The sequence below is a fragment of the Crinia signifera genome, chromosome 2 (genome assembly GCF_055691185.1).
Source record: "Crinia signifera chromosome 2, ASM5569118v1, whole genome shotgun sequence".
NCBI lineage: Eukaryota > Metazoa > Chordata > Amphibia > Anura > Myobatrachidae > Crinia > Crinia signifera.
The window spans coordinates 194665833-194681583 of NC_139218.1; the positions used below are offsets into that span (position 1 = coordinate 194665833).

General features: G+C 41.9%; 1 protein-coding gene across 1 annotated transcript in view; it reads left to right on the plus strand.

Annotated features, from left to right (window-relative positions):
- The window catches only part of TFAP2E (transcription factor AP-2 epsilon), a 37895-nt gene extending 32920 nt beyond the window's left edge, over positions 1 to 4975 (plus strand). The window contains exon 7 of the mRNA XM_083173494.1: positions 1557 to 4975. Coding sequence (XP_083029620.1) covers positions 1557 to 1845 — 289 coding nt within the window. The 3' untranslated portion in view covers positions 1846 to 4975. The remainder of the gene's footprint in view (positions 1 to 1556) is intronic.
- Positions 4976 to 15751: the final 10776 nt, after the last annotated feature.

Genomic DNA, 15751 nt, shown 5'->3' on the forward strand with positions numbered 1-15751 from the left:
GACAAAATGTATCTTTCCAAAATATGAAATATTGTATATCCTTGACAGTTCACACTAAGGGCCTGATTCAGAGTTGATCGTTGTTGTGCAAATTTGCAGATTACGCAATTATGTAATTACTGCGCATGTGTATGGATCATATCTCACATGCATGAGCCCAAACAGTGACAGAAAAAGTGTATCGATTGTAATTGCAATCCCCCTGCAATTTGATGAACAGGAAGCCGGAGTTTGGGGGGAGTTCTGTTTTCAGAGGGTGTCAGAAAAAAAACGCAGACACGCCCAGACATTTTAAAGGAGGGTCTTTGACGTCAGCTCTGACCCTGATAAGCCTGTCTCTGCCACAGATGACCAGTAGGGTCAGACTTATGCAGGGTACACACCACGACGACCCACTCACGATGTACACCGTGAGCAGGTCCGATCCGGGTGGCGACCTGCACCCGTCAGTATGGTCGTTATTCAGATCCTACCTGCAGCAGGTAGGATCTGAATAACAACCGACCGACCCGCGGGACCGCGCATCGGATCGGTATCGGTCCACACCAGGACAGAAAAGGGCACAATCACCACACAATCTACATCCAATTGGTCGGAATTGGATCTAGATTGAGGGGATCGGGCCCTAGTCGTCCTGGTGTGTACCCAGCATTAATCACATTTGCACAGACTGGAAAAATAATTTGATGGTTCATGAATTGCCTATGGAATTGTGACAGGATAGCAAATAGCGATATTTTCACAACAGATTTACACAGGGCGGGTTTTCTTTCTGTCACTGACACTCACAGCAACTTTGCAGATCAGTCATCAGGTCTGAATCAGACCTTAAACTTAAACTCTTTCTGGTAAAGGGGCAGATGTATTAAGCCTTAACAAGAGATAAATGCAAGGGTGATAAAGAGAGATAAACGTCCAGCCAATCACCTGCTAACTGACTTTTTTCAAACACAGCCTGTAACATGGCAGTTAGCAGGTGATTGGCTGGACGTTTATCTCTCTTTATCACCCTTGCATTTACCTCTTGTTAAGGCTTAATACATCTGCCCCAAAGAAGGAAATAATTCCTTGTCATGTGATTTTGCCACTTGCCTCTTGTATGCTCAGGCTTGTTTATCTGACACAGAGCCAGCAACAGCAGGTAGCTGATATTATATGGAGATTCTTGGTTGGAATACTTTGTCTTATTTTAATTCTGTCTGATGCCTGACGGCCCTGTACACCTCCCAACTTCTTTAGAATATCGGTAGCTGAATAAATTGCTTCCATATTGCAGGAACCATGATATTTATTTCTGACGTATACAGGTATACAAAGATATTTAAACATAAAATATAGCCAACCCAAGTAAATTCAGATGGTGCTGCAATGTGATACAGTACGTTTATGGTCATTTCAGCATTGACTTTATTTAAAACTGTGATATGTATGCAACAATACCAATTTGTTCTTTCTATAATAATTGCATTCAAAATAAAAAGACACAACTGCATAATTCTGTATTATTCCCTTTGATGAAAAAATGCTATTTTCTAATAATGGGTTATATCTTCCAGGCAGATTTGCAAGGAGTTTGCCGACTTGTTGGCCCAGGATCGCTCGCCTTTGGGAAACAGCCGTCCGTCTCTTATCCTGGAGCCAGGTGTACAAAGCTGCCTGACTCACTTCAGCCTAATCACTCATGGCTTTGGAGGCCCAGCCATATGTGCAGCACTCACTGCCTTCCAGAACTACCTACTTGAGTCTCTTAAAGGCATGGACAAGATCTTCATGAGCAGTACAGGGAACGGACATTCAATAGGGGATTCCAAACCATCAGAGAAAGATATTAAACACAGGAAATAGCCAAAGTCATGGTGGTGACTGAGAAGTGAAAGGCGATTGCTTGACAACCAGGAGAGACTTGCCCAATGGTGAACCTAGACCATCACACCTGCATGTTTTCAGTATATGGTGTAAAAAAAAAAAAAAGTAATATACCGTGAAAAAAGAACTGGTATCAAATACAGTGATGGAAAAACAAGGAGAAGAAGATATACTCACTGTATGGTTCCTTGTTAAAGTTACATTTTATGCCAGTGTCTAGAAGTAACACAACATGCAACTCAGACTACTAGCTGTGCAGGACACAATAACAACAACTATATTTCTTCAACAAGACAGCAAGCTTAAACCGGAAGAGAGCACAACCAAAAGTGGATCTTCCATGCATCCATTATATACAGTGACATTATCCTCATTTGCTAGACTGACTCTTGGCATATCCAAACATCACAATGGTCCAGATAATTGGAGGCAATTAAGACCTACAGATCTAGTGACATTATGTGAGACAGTGTGGTGCTAGTTGCATGCTCCAAGTTAACATCCACAGTTTTCAGTGGGTGGAGGCAAACAGATTGATCATGTTATCATTGGTCACATGTAACCACTTATCTATAGTAATGTGATCCATTTATGCAGCTGCTGAACACATTCGCTTCTCAAGTGAAGTAACTTCTAGGTTTAACTAAGTGCTAGCTCAGGCAACACCTCTGTGTCAAATGTGTTAGTGACTCCGCAATGGTCAGGCCAACATGCAGCCATCTTATAAACTTCAGCAACATCGCGTAATAACATGATACTCGTAGTTCCCTAAGATTGTGGTGCCAAACATAATCCTTTATGAAACAAAAAACACACTTGCATGCAGCAAGTAAAGTACAACCTTTGTTCGTTGTGTCGTTCGTTTGTTCAGTAAGATCCATTTAGGTTTATTCTACAACTGAGGAGCACCAACTTTTCTGCAAGTGATAAGCCTGACGCATAAATTTATATTCAGACAGAAACCACTATTGTAATAATAAGAGACCTTTAGAGTATGATTCTTCTGAAAGAGAAAATATTCACTTCTTCACTATATATTTTTGCTAATTCTGAGTAAATGGAAAACAATTCTGTGAAGGTAATGTAACAGTTTACGGTCATTGATCCCAGTGCTACATGTAGCATTGATGCTCTATAATAGGTATATTGTAGAATACAGTGGGGGAATTTACTAATACCCCGTTCTCACTGCAGGCAAATTCCCGGGTCTAGCATATTGACCCGGAAATTTGCTTTTAACACAGTTTTTTTTGCAGTGTGAATGGGTCTCATACCTGGATCTCATACACGGGTAAAAACCTTCTTTTTACCCGTGTTTGAGATCCGGATATGCAGACACGGGTTGACCCATTCTCACTGCACGAAAACCCATGTTAAAAGGCAAATTACCGGGTAGAACTTCTTCACCCGGCAATTTGGCTCGCAGTGAGAACGGGGGTCCGTCCCTGCACTCCCCGGCATTTTAATGCCGGGTAAAAGCTGTGTATTTCTCACTCGCAGTGAGAACACGGTATAAGATGTGAATTCTACTTCTTATGTGATGTTGCTATGGGCAACCAATCAGAATCTACTTCTTATTTATTTAGCACCCTCTAGAAGATAGTAGACAGGATCTGATTGGTTGCCCATAGAAACATCACATGTGAAGTCGAATTCACATCTTAGTAAATTTCCCCCTTTGTGGTGTAAAACATGTTAGTGTAAATTCATAGAAACCAGTCAAACATTTGCGGGCATTGTCTGATTTGTATTAAATTGATCAGATCATTGTTGATTGGTTCCTCTGGCTGGTTGCTCATTTGCAGTAAAATAGTAAATAAAGTACCTGAAATATCATAATGTACATTTTACTACTGTACAATGATATTATTTGTATTTTTAAATTGACATGTTTCCTAAAACAAGTGTAGCTGAAACAGGTTTTTTGCTTATTTTATAAAAAAATATATTTTTTTAAATTAAATATATATTCATGTGCTATAAGCACATGAATAAAAATCACATGCCCCTTCACAGAAAAAAAATCCTGATTTTTTTACACCAAAATTAAATACAAAACCCTTTTAGATTAAAAGTTCACATTCCAGCTCTCCATCAAAAGATGGAGAATTTCTACACGGAGAGAGACGGCGAAAATCACTTAGAAAGACGGAGAACATTTCACATTGAATAGGGTTGCTCGCTTTTGGAGAGCAAAATGCCCCGTCCAAGGCGAAAAAAGCACAAATTCTCCACAAAACACGGAGAACTTTTCTCATTGAATACTGCCCTTAGACAGCAGGCAATCTGGGTTGGACTCAGAAATAATTCTGGTAATTCGACCCTTCCACAGAGTTCTAGAACACATCTTCCCATTTTATAGTTAATTAAATGTAGAGACTATGAAAAGATTATGTAAATGAAAACCAGTTGTTGCACAAGAAGTGCTTCAGATTTATCAGTTCTAAGTCTCTATGCTACAGGGACGCTGTTAACCTTTTAAAAGATAACACTTCAGTGTTGTATGGTCATGCAGTATGCAGGGTTTACTACTCAAAACAGAATGTGTCATTGTGAGAAGGTAATTCTCTTTCTAGTGTGGCTGGCTTATGTTTGGCGCAGTCACTGTACATGTCATTATCATGAGATATATGTTGCTGATCTGTGAGACTGACCACTTCCACAGCTTTGTTAGATGATCATTTGTTACCGGGCAGATTAATCGTGCAATGACAAATCACTGTTATTTGGCCGTTGTCCTGATCATATTCTTATCCATGTACTCCCCACTTTGCATGAACGATGACCCTCAGTTTGGAAATGTCACTGATAAGAATATGTTGCTTCCTGGACCAGTTAAGAAGAGTCTTTTGTACATATTTATTTATGTGTAATTAAATTGGAACATTGTAATGATGTTCAGTGCAAGCTATTTATAAACTGAGTGAGTTTGGGGGTATTATTATTATTATTTGGGATATTTTCTCCATCTTGTGTTTGGGGTGCCAGTGCATCCTTAAGACTTTCTTAATTCACAAAATATGTGTTGTTAAAAAAAGAGAAAAAACAAACAAAACACAAATGAAAGAAAAAAGAATAATAAAAAAAGTCAAATATTTCTGCAAGTCAATATGTTGTCAGTTTTGTTTTTAAATGTAACCAATTCTGAAAGGAGTTGCACTGTTAAAGAATTGTAATTATAACGGCATAGTTTAGCTGTACTCACTCAGGGAACATCTACCAGGAGAGCAGACTACCATGTGACTAGCCCACATGGTAGAGAACCAATACCAAGTGACTAGCCCAGTGGTTCCAGACTTCTCGGGTGGACATATTACACAGATATTTGCTCCAATATATATTTTCCTGCTTTGTCTGGGACGAAGCAGGAAACAATAGCGACAAGATATAAGAACAGTGTGCTTGCTGGAGTGGTGGGAGTCCACAGTGCACTGCTAAAGCCTACTGCTGATGTGTTGATTCTCTTCCGCGCCATTCCACTGGCTATGCCCAAGATACCAAACAAGGGGCCAGATGCACTAAGCCTTAAAAAAGTGATAAAATGGAGAGTGATAAATAGCCAGCCAATCAGCTCCTACCTGCCATGTCACAGACTGTGTTTGAAAAATGTCAGACGGGAGCGGATTGGTTGGTTATCACTCTCCATTTTATCACTTTTGAAGCTTAGTGCATCTGGCCCAAGACCTCACATCTTTGCCTGGGCCTGGCAGCCACAGACAGCAGTCCCTGCTGTGGTGTATGTGCAACGCAACCTGCAGCTGTTCAAATCGATAGCTGCAGGTATCGTAAGGTCAGTGCTCATTCATACATTGCGCTGCAGGCTATGTTGGAGATAGCAATACCGATATGGAAGAAGCAATATCAAACGTGCATAGGGGCACCAATAACACACTTGTCCCCATAACAAGCCTTCATACATATACACTTTGGTCCTCAAGGCACCTTCACAGTCCATTTTTGACTATATTTACTTCACTTTCCTCAGGATTGTTTATGAAGCCCTTCAAAAAAAAAAAAAAATAAATAAAATAAATATATATATATATATATATATATATATATATATATATATATATATATATATATATATATATATATATATATATATATATATATATATATATATATATATATATATATATATATATATATATATATATATATATATATATATATAGCAGAAATATGCAGCACTCCACGGCAGTAAAAAAACTTTTTAATCCAAACAACGTTTCAATATCGTGGTTATATATACAACTTTTGAAAGTTAAATACAAAGCACCCAGGATTTAGAATAAATGTATTTATAGTACAGTATGTCCCCATTACCGAACTCCAAAATGTAATTGCTTAGTTCACATATGACCAGCTCTGGTGCATAGAAGGGGCATGCAGTTCTGGGCAGAGGAAAGGAGATAGATTCTTTGCAGCATAATTTAAAAAATGTTAAATTACCTATGTATTCTAAACCTGTATCAATGTTTTTTTTTCTTCATTTCAATATAAAAAAAGAGAATTCAATAGGCAATTGAGACTATCCAATCAACAGTCCATATGACATGTATATTTACAACATTACAGTTGCCCATTGCGCGCACACACACCCATACATACATACATACCACAAAAATCTTTTATCTTTTATTACTTTTATTGTATTAATTGTATTAACTTTACAATTGGAGGGCGCCGAAGACAGTATTGTTGAGATATATATAAATAAATAAATTCAGTGAGCCTCAGTAACCTATGATATGGTCACATTATGTTCTGCCATTCCATGCTAATTACTATGTAAATATTTATCACCTTTATTATCCACTGTTTTTGCCTTTTGATCTTTTTCTCTTTTTTTCTCTTATTATTATTCCCGTTTTTTGTATTTGATATGGAGGTGTGGTGGTTGCTATGGCAACGTCACGCTAGCGCTATTCTCACATTACAGGCTGTGGGGAGCTATCAGTGTCTCCCAGCCATTGTCCGCTGCTTTGGCACTTTTTATGGAGTAGCAGCTATTAGCTGCAGTTCAGCGGTGATTTGAATAGCGCACACAGCGTGTATAACGTTGCCGCGGCAACCGCTATGTCACTTCCGGCGCCTGGGTACACAGATTGCTTCCCCCAGCACTAGGTGCAGACATGTTAGTTCCAGGCCCCGTGGAGACTTCCGGGACGCCGTGGGAGCATGCCTGCAGTGCAGGAAGGGTAAGACTCTGTTACTGGCGCGAATTTGTGATTGTTTATTATTTGATTCAGGTGTATGTCCATGCTTTATATACTGTGAGGATTCATTGTATGTTTGATGCCCTATGAGGAAGGTGATTTGACACCGAAACGGCCCGTCAGGGCTAAGCCTGTGGATTTTAAGTGCTAAGCTGTCTTATGCTGCTGCCACGGATGTGCTGAGTATTATGAATTCTTATACCTCGCTTCAATAAATTATTTTATATTTGCATTATATGCGATGGTGTGCTGGACCTGTCTGTCCTTGGATTGGAGTTATCTGATTTAGGACTGATACATGATATTCATTGAATGTCCCTGCACCCAGCTGGTATCCCTACTTGGAGTGTGCGTATCCCCTCTACGCCCTATATATATATACACATACACACACACACACAAACAAAACATACACAACAGAAATAAAATTGCCAGTATTGCCCTTCTTTCTATTAATCATAATTAGATATGGTGTTTATTATTACATTGTGGCCCATGGCGGGTCGACAGTCATTCAGGGACATGTAAAGCAGTGTCATACGGTCCTTTAATCTCTTTACTTGTGTATGTGTGATATATCCTCTCACTTTTATATCTTCTTACACTTTTCACTGCATTTATGTTTCTATAAAAGACTTAACATATATGTGCAATTATTTATCTTGTGCATTTAAACTTAATTTCTTATATTTATACTTATTCTACCATGAACTATTGTGAATCCAAATGAACTTTTATACCTCTATTCATCTCTTGCTAACTATTCTGGAATTATATTGTGCTGAGAAAGGGACCTTCATTGTCTCTACTTTATCCACTTGTTCCACAATCTATTAACCCCTTCCCGACATTTGACGTACATTTACGTCATGGTCGGGAAGTACTTCCCGACACATGGCATAAATGTACGTCATGGTTTCTAACTGTCACTGCGTCTAGAGACGCAGTGACAGTTAGGTGATGTCTGCTGTCCCTGACAGCAGACATCCCCCCTCGTCGCCCAGGGGGGGCAGGGGTGCCCCCCCCGGTCGGCGATCGCTGTGATTGGCTGTTCAAATCTGAACAGTCAATCACAGCGTTTCCTGTGTTACCGGCGGCTAAGCCGCTCGGTAACACAGAAAACGGTGGTGATCGGTGCAGCACCGATCACCACCGAGCGGCAGCACCCCCCTCCCACCCGCCGGGCACTCACCCGGCAGCAGCAGCAGCTCCAGCGGCTCAACCGCTACGTCCGGAGCGCACGCTGCGCTCCCCTCCTCCCCCCTCCCCCCCGCAGCAGCAGCAGCAGCATCATGCTGCTGCTGGAAAAGTTAAAAATAAAATAAAATAAAAAAATGTGCAAATGTGTGTATATATATATATACACACATATATATATATATATATATATATATGTGTGTGTATATATATGTATATATATGTATATATATATACACACACATATATATATATATGTGTGTGTGTGTGTGTGTGTGTGTGTGTGTGTATACCGCACCGATCACCAACGATCGCCAGCCCCCCCCCCCCCTCCCACCCGGCAGCCCCCCTCCCTCCCACCCACCCGGCTGCCGCAGCGCCAGCACCCCTCCCACCCCCCCGCCAGCCGCAGCGCCAGCCCCCCTCCCAAAGCTGGTGACCAAAATGGGGTCACTTGTGGGGGGGTTCCACTGTATTGGTGCTTCGGGGGTCTTGCTAATGCGACATAGCACCCACCATTCATTCCGCCACCAAAAATCACTCCTTCCCTTCTGAGTCCTGCCATGCACCCAACTGGTATTTTTTGGTCACACGTGAGGCATTGCCGTACTCGGGAGAAATTGGGGCACAGATTTTGGGGTGCTTTGTCTCCTTCATTCCTTGTGAAAATAAAAAATTTTGAGCCAGAACTGCATTTTTGTGTAAAAAATTACATTTTTTTACACAAAAATGCAGATCTGGCTCAAAATTTTTCATTTTCACAAGGAATGAAGGAGACAAAGCACCCAAAATCTGTGCCCCAATTTCTCCCGAGTACGGCAATGCCTCATGTGTGACCAAAAAATACCAGTTGGGTGCATGGCAGGACTCAGAAGGGAAGGAGTGATTTTTGGATTTTGCAGCACAGATTCTGGTTGAATGACCCCCGAAACACCCATACAGTGGAACCCCCCCACAAGTGACCCCATTTTGCAAACTACACCCTTCAGGGAATTCATCAAGGGGTATAGTGTACATTTCAAACCCCCCGGGGTTTCACCAATTTTGATACAACTGAGCTGTGAAAATGAAAAATTTATTTTTTTCATTTTCACTGCCCAGTTGTATCAAAATTGGTGAAACCCCTGGGGGTTTGAAATGTACACTATACCCCTAGATGAATTCCCTGAAGGGTGTAGTTTGCAAAATGGGGTCACTTGTGGGGGGGTTCCACTGTATTGGTGCTTCGGGGGTCTTGCTAATGCGACATAGCACCCACCATTCATTCCGCCACCAAAAATCACTCCTTCCCTTCTGAGTCCTGCCATGCACCCAACTGGTATTTTTTGGTCACACGTGAGGCATTGCCGTACTCGGGAGAAATTGGGGCACAGATTTTGGGGTGCTTTGTCTCCTTCATTCCTTGTGAAAATAAAAAATTTTGAGCCAGAACTGCATTTTTGTGTAAAAAATTACATTTTTTTACACAAAAATGCAGATCTGGCTCAAAATTTTTCATTTTCACAAGGAATGAAGGAGACAAAGCACCCCAAAATCTGTGCCCCAATTTCTCCCGAGTACGGCAATGCCTCATGTGTGACCAAAAAATACCAGTTGGGTGCATGGCAGGACTCAGAAGGGAAGGAGTGATTTTTGGATTTTGCAGCACAGATTCTGGTTGAATGACCCCCGAAACACCCATACAGTGGAACCCCCCCACAAGTGACCCCATTTTGCAAACTACACCCTTCAGGGAATTCATCAAGGGGTATAGTGTACATTTCAAACCCCCAGGGGTTTCACCAATTTTGATACAACTGAGCTGTGAAAATGAAAATTTTTTTTTTTTCATTTTCACTGCCCAGTTGTACCACAATTGGTGAAACCCCTGGGGGTTTGAAATGTACACTATACCCCTAGATGAATTCCCTGAAGGGTGTAGTTTGCAAAATGGGGTCACTTGTGGGGGGGTACCTAACTTTTAGCATCTTATGGTGCCTAGAAACCTACATGGTTCCTAAAAAATAATCTCATAAAAAGGAGGCTCCAAAATCAAGTAGGTGCTCCTTCTATTATGAAGCCTGTGGTTTGGTCACCGTGCACACTAGGGCCACATATAGGATATTTATGAAAACCAAAGAATTGGGGGAATCAATTTTTAGTCACATTTCTCTAGTAAAATGTACTGTGTTCCTTAGAAAAATGTATTAAATTTGCAAATCTGCAAAAAAAATGAAATTTTGAAATTTCACCTACACTTTGTTTTAATTCCTGTGAAACACCTAAAGGGTTAACAAACTTCCAAAATGCTGTTTTGAATACTGTGAGGGGTGCAGTTTTTGAAATGGCATCATTTATGGGGGTGTCTCACATACAAGTCCCTCAAAGTCACATCAGAACTGAACTGGTCCCTAAAAAAATCAGTGTTTGAAATTTTCTTGAAAATTTGAGAATTTGCTATTCATATTTGAAGCCTCCTAGTGTCCAAAAAAATTAAAAGGAAGTTGAAATAATGATGGCAACATAAAGTAGACATATGGTCTATGTTAGTTATTAACTATTTTGAGTGGTATGATTATTTGTCTCACAAGCAGAAAATTTAACATTTTGCAAATCGCTAAATTTTCCATTTTTTCACGACATTTTGGTATTTTTCACAAAAAAACACAGACTGTATCGACCCAAATTTACCACTAATTTGAAGTACAATGTGTCACGAAAAAACAATCTCAAAATCACTGGGATAAGTAAAAGCAAAAAAAAGTTATCCCCACTTAAGTGAGACATGTCAGATTTGAAAAAAATGGCTCTGTCAGGAACGCAAAAACTAGCTCTGTCAGGAAGGGGTTAAATGTGATTATCGTGCTTCTACGAATGTGTATATGTACAATATTTCATGTAGTACCGTATAGTGCACCAGTGCTTTCCAGCCCTAAAAGTCTGGACCTGTACTTGCCATCCATGTCCTGGCTATCCTGACCTTAGCCAGTGAACACATTTTGACAATAAATACCTTTTCATCTCTATTTGTCCATTTATCCCCAGTTATATTCAAAAGAGAACATTTAGTTGTAAGAATTACCTCATTTAACCCGATATTTACTGAAGTTAATTTAACCTTTTCCCAGAACCCTTGTACCACCAGACACTCCCGTGCCAAATGGTTAAAGGTGCCCGATGCATTTTTACACTTTGGGCATTTATCTGATACCTTCCCTCCAAATTTTACCATAGTAATATATGATCTATGCAGCATATATAGCTGTATTTGTTGTACTCTGATGGAGTTTGTTGCTTTTTGAACTGATGGCACTGCAGCGTTCCATTCTTCTATATAAGGGATGGGGAACCTTTGGCCCTCCAGCTGTTGTTGAACTACACATCCCAGCATGCCCTGCAACAGGTTTAGCATTGCCAAATAGAAAAACTGTAGCAGGGCATGCTGGGATGTGTAGTTCAACAACAGCTGGAGGGCCGAAGGTCCCCATCCCAGTTCTATATCAATTCGCCCAATATCACTTTCCCATTTCTCCCTTAAGCTACATAACCCATCCTCATTTTTAGCTCATAATAATTGATTGTATATTTTTAGCCCATCCTGGGCTTACTGCCTTCTATTAATATTTTCTTAATTGGAGTGATCCCAAATTCTTGGGAGTCTTTTTTAAATTGCGTATCTGTCGCACTTTTCAATTGCAAATATCTAAAAAAATAACATGTGGGTAGGGAGAATTCCTCTTTTAAATTATTAAAATCTATGGTTTTTATTAGTGTTCAGTTGCTACCATGTATTTATTTGGAATAGAAAGAATCCTTTATGTACACGTTTAAGCATATGTCTTTTGTTTTTGGGAAATTGAGCGTTGTCTGGGGTCATCGCTATCTTACCAGTATTGTAGGCCCTGGGTAAAGCATTGCACTAGGGTCCATACCCCATCATTAACAGGAATGAAAACAAATAAACAAATCATAACATGCCCCTCCAGCAATCCTGCACCATCGCTCTACTTGCTTCCATACAATGAATGGCTGTCAGCCCTCTGATTGGTAGATAGCTCCAGCCATCCACAAATCAACATGCTGACAGCCAATTACTGTCTTGCTGCAGGCTGGGAAGCAGGAAGAGAATGCTGCCTGGAAGCATTGATATTCTCTACTGCAGTGGTTCCCAACCCAGGTCCTCAAGTAGCCCCAACCAGGGGCGGATCCAGGATAAAATGACAGGGGGGGCACCATGATAAAAAAGGGTTTGGGTGGGGGAGGGGCGGTGTTATTGGTGCCAGTGTACATGCTAAGAGAGTGGCAGGAGAGGGTGGGAATGGAATTAAAAATAGGCCCTGGCATTTAAAGTATGCAGGCCCACCATGGCGACAAAAGTGAAGGATGTAGTTGTGCGCGCGCCAAAGGTGCGCTCCGGAAAAGGGTGTGTGGCCACTCAACAGGGGGCGTGTCAACACCATATACAACTTCTACACATTATGCAACAAAATACTAGACCCCATTATACTTGCCCCTTACACATGATACCAAATGGATTAAGCCAAAATTCAAATAATGCCACATGCATTGTGTCAAAATTCACATAATGCCACATGGATTGAGCCAAAATGTACATAATAACACACACGGATTGAGCCAAAATTCACATAATGCCAAATGGATTGAGCCAAATGCATAAAATGCCATACGGATTGAGCCAAAATTCACATAATGCCACATGGATTGAGCCAAAATTCACATAATGCCACACGGATTGAGCCAAAATTCACATAATGCCACACGGATTGGGGAAAAATTCACATAATGCCACATGGATTGAGCCAAAATTCACATAATGCTACATGGATTGAGCCAAAATTCACATAATGCCACACGGATTGAGAAAAAATTCACATAATGCCACATGGATTGAGCCAGAATTTACATAATGCCACACAGATTAAGCCAAAATTCACAATACACTTCATAAACAGGGACATTGTCCACCAAAGGCTCGCATTAAACATTTACACCATAATGTCCATTACACGTTAAGTTACACGCCATTATGTCCATTATGTGTTATGCCAAACACCATAATGCCTATTAAAAATGATGCTACATAAGTGCTGCTTCTCTACATGCTCATTGGCAGAGGTTCCATGCTCGTTGCCATGTGGGATTACATGCTCATTGCCAATGGGGAATACATGCTCGTGGTAAATGGGGGACAGCCGCCGCCAGGCAGAAGTGATAGCCACTGACAGTGGCAGAGACTGACTGTATTCAGAGCACTGCAGATCCCGGCTATTTGAAATAATACCCCTTTCACACCAGAAAATGTATTCCCAGGTTGGCCCCTGGTACTTGTTTCCTATCTGGGCGCCCAGGTTTTCTACGTACGGCACCGTAATGAAATCGGATCGCATCGCATCGGATTCGGTACTCGATGATGTACGATGGCATACGATGCTATCCGATCCGATTTCATTTTAAATCGGATCGCATCGCATGCGGTGCACAATGCTGCACATACACGATATTGAACGATGCGATGCGATTTATTTTTTTGTGGACTGATAATGGCAATTTACCACCCCATTACCAACGACACCACCACTATCCACGTGATCCCAAAGCGTGGCAAGCGCAGCGAGCCCCGCGAGGGGCGGCGGTACGCGTCCTGCGACTTTTTCATACCCCCACTATCCACGTCGGCGTGGAGATGAGAATAGAAAGTGTGGCGAGCGTAGCGAGCCACCGAGCCCGAAGCGTGGCGAGCGCAGCGAGCCCCGCGAGGGGACGCGGATACCTGTGAAGCCTGCGAGGGGACACGGATACCTTCACAGGTATCCGTGTCCCCTCGCGGGCTTCACAGGTATCCGCGGCCCCCTCGCGGGGCTCGCTGCGCTCCCCACGCTTCGGGCTCGGTGGCTCGCTGCGCTCGCCACACTTTCTATTCTCAACTCCACGCCGACGTGGATAGTGGGGGTATGAAAAAGTCGGAGGACGCGTACCGCTGCGCTCACCACGCTTCGGGATCACGTGGATAGTGGCGGTGTCGTTGGTAATGGGCCGGTAAATTGCCATTATCAGTCCACTAAAAATTAGTGCTATTCTCCGTATAAAAATCGGATCGCATCGCATCGTTCAATATCGTGTATGTGCATTTGTGGTATCCGATGCGATGCGATCCGATTTTTATACGGAGAATAGCATGGTGCGCAATTAACGTAGCGGGCGCCCAGATAGGAAACAAGTACCTGGCCCCTTTTACACCAGCCTAGTCCCTGCATTTTCTGGTGTGAGGGGAAGAGAAAACCACCCCTCCCCCTTTAACCAGTTATCTCATTTAACCGGCTATATCTTCAGAACCAACTGACCCATTTACATGAGACAAGTATTATATTGAAGAACTTTTGATCGGGCTTTGAATGATTTTGGTCCAGTGAAACTGGAACGTTTGGTTCCAGAGTAATTTGCCCTCAAAGAACATGAACAGCCATGAAATTACATTTCAAAAATAAAAAAAATCGGTTTACACGCAATATCTCTGGAACCGATTGACCGATTTGGACCAGCCTGATATCATATTGAAGGCCCAGCGATTTGGAATTGAATGAAATACACCACAAGCTTCTGTGATGCCATGGCGGGAACTGGCAGCCGTTGGAACCGGGTGGGGGTCGGAATTGACGGGTCCCATATTATCCTATGGGGAAAAAACGTTACAGGTTTGCCAGGCGATATCTCCGGTTCCCGGGGGGCTAGAGACACGGGGCTGGGCTCGTTAGAAAGCCCTGTTCCTCAGCTACAAAATAAATGACAGGGGGGGCACGTGCCCGGGTGCCCCCCCCCCTGAATCCGCCACTGGCCCCAACACTGCATGATTACCGGGTCTGCACACAGAATCACAAATGAAATAATGAGCTCCACCTGTGGATCTTTTAAAATGAGTGCACCTGTCGGTGACCTGGAAAACGTGAAGTTTTGGGTATGGGAAGACCAGGGTTGGGAACCATTGCTCTACTGCCTCCCAAGAAGCAGATGCTCATAGTCAAATCTTCACCTGCTTGAAGGCTCCTAGAATTGGGGGATCCTTGGGTAGCCCATATGTTCAAATGGCCCGTCTGCACAGTTTGCCACTGTCCTGTCTGGTCTACACTCTCTGACAGGTCATTCTGGCTGGTGCAGTTTAATATAGGTCCTTTTTGTGGGGGACACGGTATGTATATTTCTGTGTGGGGCAATATGTGTGTTACATATATACAATGAGTAACTAACAGATCAGTTTTACATGTATCTATTTGTACAGCTTTACAGAAGAGTCATGAGTCTCTGTACCTGCCCTGTGTATAATCCCATCTGTAAATCCTGTGACAGCACATGATGTTGTCACAGGATTGGTTTATCTAATGTGATGTGCTCAGTTTGAATACTGTTAACATTGTCAGGGTGCCAGGTAACAAGTTCATGGCCTCTTCATATGACCCATGGTTATACACATA